At 56.3% G+C, this 6092-nt stretch overlaps 1 protein-coding gene across 1 annotated transcript; it reads left to right on the forward strand.

Moving 5' to 3' along the window:
- The first annotated feature begins 4941 nt into the window (after positions 1-4941).
- Positions 4942-6080, forward strand: EXOSC6 (exosome component 6). The gene has a single exon (XM_069087481.1). The coding sequence runs from the start codon at positions 4994-4996 to the stop codon at positions 5924-5926; it is 933 nt and encodes a 310-aa protein (XP_068943582.1). The 5' UTR covers positions 4942-4993; the 3' UTR covers positions 5927-6080.
- The last annotated feature ends 12 nt before the right edge of the window (positions 6081-6092 follow it).

Consider the following 6092-nt stretch of genomic DNA (forward strand, 5'->3'; position numbering starts at 1 on the left):
CACCTTCAGGAAACAGTCTGGGCCCCCAGAGCCATTTGGTTGTCCCAGGGAATTTTCTAGAGAAAAAGGAGATGGGATGGTACACGTGGGAAGCTTGGGGTGGGTGGGACTTTTAATAATGACCCCAGACCAAAGCTTCTTCCCTAAGGTACTGCTCCCAGGGCCCACTTCTGTCTCTAGGCTGGGAAGGAAGGAATTTGGACCAAATCTTATGAAGCCTGGGGGGTGGCACAGCATTCATAGTGACACCAGGCCTTTAAAGGCTCGTTGGGTGAGGAAGCCCTGGCATGCATAGTGAATGGGAGAGTAAGCCTCAAAGGCAGTTAGGATAGCCTCTGGTCCCTCCTCTGGCATGTGCTGGGTGACCTTGGGGCAAGTCACTTAGCCCCACAGAGCAGCTCATTTAAGGTGAGATAAGCTTTGGGTCGATGCTGGTCTCTGATATAGACTGGTAGAGGAAACATCCTCTCTGGTTCTAGTTCCTGCCCAGAACTGGGAATGAGTGTTCTTTTAAGAGATCAAGCCCCCTATGGTAAATAGGGCCTGGGCCATCTGAGTGTCGGTGGCTCGGGGTACTTCCCAACCAAAAAACAGGGTTCTGTTGACCTGCATGTCCTCAGTAGTGGGCAGTCTCGGGCTGTGTCATTCATGGCCTGTTCTCACTAGGAGAATACAGATACCTGGATACTTGGCTCAAGTCAATCCTGGGGAGAAGGAGAAGCTGAGCTCCCTGAAGAATTAAGCCACTCACTCTGATGGACAAGCATGGTCTTAATGTGAAACTAGCCATGAGGACAGGCCATTGTGTTCAGCAAACTAGCAGCACCTGATTCAAACCAGGCTCGGGACTGCCTTCACACACCAGAGATGCTTCCAGGGGACACAGTATGTATGAGAAAAGGGATCTGAGGGCAGATGGCAGCCGGGCTGAGACCTGAAAAGAAGGGCTGTGACAAAGGAGGAGGGGGTGAGTCATAGGCCTCAAGCAGAAGAGCTCCGCTGTCAGGGACGGGAGGAGCTGGCCGGTTTGTCTAGGAGTAGCCTGTGCGACATGGAGTCGTTCAAAATGAGGCTGTCAAAAAGTTCACAGAATCCAGACTGTGGAGGCCCTTGTAGGCCACTCTGAAGAATGGGTCATTATCCTAGGGGCCAGAGGAGTACCATGGGAATGACTGTGTCTACTATGAAAGACTGGAGAGGGGAGGGGCAACAAACAGGATACTAGGCTGGTGAATCTGGGTGGAGAGAAGGGGGTTAGGCAAGAATGTCTGATGAAGGTAAACTCCACCAAACTAGGCAATGATGAGAAGACCCGGGCAATCCCCAAGGTAAGGAGGAGGGCTTGAGCTGGAAAGAGATGTTTCACTTTAGCCTTAGCTTTAACTGACCCCCACAAAATACCCCCCACCCATAGACTCATTCAAAGCACACACCAGTCAGCCAAACCGCATGATGCAGTGACTGCGAGTGACAGCACGTTCACCTTCCCACCCTTAGAGCACTGAAGTGAGCTTAATGTGGGCCACCTGCAGCCAATGTTGGTCACAGCATTGGACCCCCCATCTGTGGCTGTTTGGTGATGGCTTCATGTGCTCACTGCAGTGCCATGGGGCATGTTGGCCTTTGGCTTCTGCGTCTTTGCTCTGTATAGGCTCATATACTTCTTCCCAGGAAAACCAATAATTCTTCCCCAGAACTAGCTCCAAGGCTGGGCCTGAATGAGCCAAGTATTTAAAAGCCAAGACTGTTCATTTATGAACTTAAAATGTCAACAACGAATGTTTCAGCAGACAACAGAAAAGAAACCTGCATGTGAAACAGAGTAGTTTTTTAAAGTGTGTACTAAATTTAATAGCGTAACCAAAGTGCCTGATTGTTTTCCACTCCTGAACTTTTTTGTTATTTTATTTTTTCATTACTCTCCACTAACCAACTCCCTCTTCCCTACTTGCCCCTCAAACAGAGGCAAAGTTCATCGATGCAAATGCGTGCTTCACCCTGCAGGCTCCCTGTCGGCTAACAGGAGACCCGTTAGGAGAGTCTGTAACACCCCTGCCATCCTCAGTCCTCTGGCCCCATGATCGGTCACTGCATTAGGAGAGCCTGTAACACCCCTGCCATCCTCAGTCCTCTGGCCCCATGATCGGTCACTGCATTAGGAGAGCCTGTAACACCCCTGCCATCCTCAGTCCTCTGGCCCCATGATCGGTCACTGCATTGCCCGAGTTCTGGCATCTTTCAACGTTGTTTTGGTCAGTGTAGAAACTGTGCCCATATCTCCTTCATTCACTCTAGGTGACTCTAGGTTTTTAAGGAAAAGGGGAGAAATAGTGTAGAATATAGTGACAGAGCCAATAGATGGGGAAAAGACAGAAAAGGAGAAAGAATCATCAAAGCACCCGACTCCCTGAGGAAATGGGATTAAGGGCCTGACTTCAGCAGCAGCAACAGCTTCCTCAGCCTAAAGCAGAAGGGATATGGAAGGATTTAGACAGGTGGGCAGCCGGAGACCCACGCTGAGCAGAGATGTTTGGGGGGGTTTTAAGTAGGAGAGAAATGCTCGGTTCATGTTTATGTAATGCTTTTAAAGTCTGCAAATCACCATCCCTGCTGCATGTACTTTTTTTTTTTTGCTTTTTGGAGGGCAGTTGGGGTTAAGTGACTTGCTCAAGGTCATACGGCTAGTTTTTGTGTTAAGTGTCTGAGGCCAGATTTGAAGTCAAGTACTCCTGACTCCAGGGCTGGTGCTCTATTCACTGTGCCACCTAGCTGCCCCAGCATGTACTCTTATGAGGAAACTGCAGCAGGGTCTTCATTTTAGGGGGGAAAGCTGTTGAAGCTCTTGAAGGTAAGTAATAGGTCTATAATGAATGCAGTCCAGGTGAGATTTGAACCCAGTGCCCCTGAGGCTTGAAAAGGGAGATCTGAGAATATAGGATACAGCAGGATGAGGGGATAGTAAGTGAATAAATGAATGAATTAAAAAGCATTAAGCACTTACTCTGTCCCAAGGCACCACACAGATCACTAGGGTGCAGGCCCTGCCTCCAAGGGTTCATGTGCTATCACACCTACATCCCACAAACTCTGCTGAGTGCTGGGAATACAGAGAGGATAGCCTTCCATGAAAGATGAGACGGGCTAGCCTGGGATAGGAAGGCCACCTTCCACAGCCCAGGCTTGGACTGACTCTTGAAGGAAACCAGGGATTCCACTGGTCAGAGGGGAGACCAAATTGTGGGGGTGGAGATGGAATTCAAGCGTCCAGCATGAGGGACAGAGGGCAAAGTCAAACCCCTCTGACGGAAGTGGCCCTTGTTCCAAACTTGGAGCCTCTCTGCCTAAATACCACCCTAAAATGGGGGGAAGCAGCTACCACAAGGCAGTCAAGAGTCCTGCCTTATCAATTCTAATGCCATTGAGTTGGTATTTTATGGTTTGCAAACTACCTCACAAATATCTGATTTCATCCTCACATCAACTCTGGGAGGGAACAGGTTAAGAAAGGCCCAGTGAGTTGCCTAGGATCCCACAGCTAGTGTCTTGACCAGATCTAGAGACTCCCCGTGGAGTGCTCTAAGAACCGCCACCTCCCTGCTTCCAGCCCCATGGCCCAGGGACCACCACCCTGGGTCACGTTCTCTTCCTCTTCGCGGCTTGCTTGGAACATTGCATGAGGCTTCTAATTAGTCTCTGCTTCCTCTCTGGATCCCCAAGCACAGGTCTAACTGTAGCCTTCCTCTGTTCAACAAACTCCAGACGCTTCAAGATCCGGTATAAATTCCTGGAGCACTGAATGCCCTTAACTAACCTTTCCATCTTTTCACATACTTTGTGGCTCAGCCAAGTGGACCTTACTCCCCAATGCCCACAAGACTCCCATCTCCAATCTTGCCAGAAGGAGGGACAAAGAACCATCATTACCACCATCACCGACAAATTCCTTTTTCACCCGCCTGTTTGAATCGAGTCTCCTTCAAAGCTCAAGATCAAAGACCACCTACAAGAAGCCCTTCCTGACCTCTGATCCCCTCCCCACAAACTGCCAAGGTGAAATCAGGACTCTGATCATCCCTGGAGGTGGAATGGTGATTGGGTAAAGGTGTAATTTAGAATGGTCCATATCTTGTCCCTAAGGTTTGCAAAGTATTTCAAAGACAGTGAGTTGCATGCAGGTTATGGGGCTTGAGATTAATGAAAGGAGGAGTCAAGCCTTTTGAGGAGACATCAGCCTCTATCTTGAAGCCCCAAACTTGAGGGTTGGAGTGGAGCAAAAGACTGATTGGGACTAAACTTGAAAAAGGAAGGGTGACCTGGCTGCCAGCAGAACTGCAGGGTGCCCTGTGGCCTCCTCACAAAGCTAAGAATATTATGCTTCTGCCCAAGGTGCCTGGCATCTCTCTGGGTCTGACTATACTGACACAAGGGTAGAACAGGATACATACAAAGTAGTGAGGTCCTGGTGAGTGTCTAAGTGAGGATGAGGATGATCTCTTAATAGTGACTAACAGAGTGTGGGGACACATGCCCATGGGGCCCCGGCTGCAGTCCTCTGAGGTGCCTGCTGGAGGGTGCCACCCTAGACATAACATGCGAACGGGTGCCCGGTGCTGCCTTCCAAAGTGCATGCATGCCAGCGGGTGCTACCCTCCAAGGTGCTGCCTTCCAAGGTGCATGCATGCTGCGCCCTTAGAAGTGCATACATGCCAGCTGGTGCGCTGGCTGCTGCCCTCCAAGGTGCATGCATGCCCCAGGTGCCCCGGCTGCCGCCCCCACGGTGCACGCGTGCTCGCAGCTGCTGCCCCCCGAGGTGCACCTGGGTGGTCTCGGCGGGCTCCGCCCTGGGAGCCTGCGGCAGCGCTCTCTCTCCCCCGGGCAGCAGGGGGCAGCAGCGCTCTCCGAAGGCGGACGGAAGCTGCGCAGGCTCCGCGCCGGCAGCGAGCGGAAGCGTCCTCGGCGGCGTGGGACGCCGCGTCGCCAGGGAGCCGCAGCCATGCCCGGGGACCACCGGCGCATCCGTGGGCCCGAGGAGTCGCAGCCACCCTCGCTCTACGCGGTGCGCTCCGGGCCCGACGACGACGACGACGACGATGACGGGGAGGGGGGTGCGGCGGGGCCCCGGGACCCCTCGCGGCTGCGGCCGGTGTACGCGCGCGCCGGGCTGCTGAGCCAGGCCAAGGGCTCGGCCTACCTGGAGGCCGGCCGCACCAAGGTGCTGTGCGCCGTGTCCGGGCCGCGGCCCGTGGAGGGCGAGCGCGCGGCGGCGGGCAGCGCGGGCGGCCGCCTGCTCTGCGACTTCCGGCGCGCGCCCTTCTCGGGCCCGCGGCGGCGGCGGCGGCCGGCCGGCGCGGCGGGGGGCGGCGCGGAGGAGCGCGAGCTAGCGCTGGCCATGCAGGAGGCGCTGGAGCCGGCCGTGCGCCTGGGCCGCTACCCGCGCGCGCAGCTCGAGGTGTCGGCGCTGCTGCTGGAGGACGGCGGCTCGGCGCTGGCCGCCGCCGTGTCTGCCGCCGCGCTGGCGCTGGCCGATGCGGGCGTCGAGATGTACGACCTGGTGGTGGGCTGCGCGCTGAGCCGCGGCGCGGGCGCCGACGCCGCCTGGCAGCTGGACCCGACGCGGCGCGAGGAGGAGCGCGCCGCCGGCGGCCTCACCGTGGCGCTCATGCCCGTGCTCAACCAGGTGTCCGGCCTGCTGGGCTGTGGCGAGGCGTGTTCGGCCGAGAGCTGGGCGGGCGCCGTGCGCCTGGGCCTGGAGGGCTGCCAGCGCCTCTACCCGGTGCTGCAGCAGTGCCTGCTCAAGGCGGCGCGGCGCCGGGGGGGCGCGGGGCCGCCAGCCGAGGGGACCCCCGCCGCCGGCCAGGCCGCTGCCGCTCCCGCTCCTGTTCCAGACCCGGCTCCTGACGACGACCCTGCCGACCCCAACGCCTGAGCAGGAGGATCGGATCCGACCGGACCGCATCCCTCCCCCATCATCGGCACCCCGCTGCTGCCCGCGCCTCGAGCTCCAGGCTGCTGACCCCCAGGCGTGACCCTTCCGCAAACCGATGTCACGGGCCCTGCAGCAACCTCGGGACCTCTCCCCCCCCCCCCCCCCC

The sequence above is a fragment of the Petaurus breviceps genome, unplaced genomic scaffold, assembly GCF_028583685.1.
Source record: "Petaurus breviceps papuanus isolate PSGF00001 unplaced genomic scaffold, PetGlider_PUasm1.0 182, whole genome shotgun sequence".
In the NCBI taxonomy this organism is placed as follows: Eukaryota; Metazoa; Chordata; class Mammalia; order Diprotodontia; family Petauridae; genus Petaurus; species Petaurus breviceps.

Coding starts and splice junctions, on each gene's coding strand:
- EXOSC6 (XM_069087481.1), top strand. CDS start 4,994: ATGCCCGGGGACCACCGGCGCATCCGTGGGCCCGAGGAGTCGCAGCCA.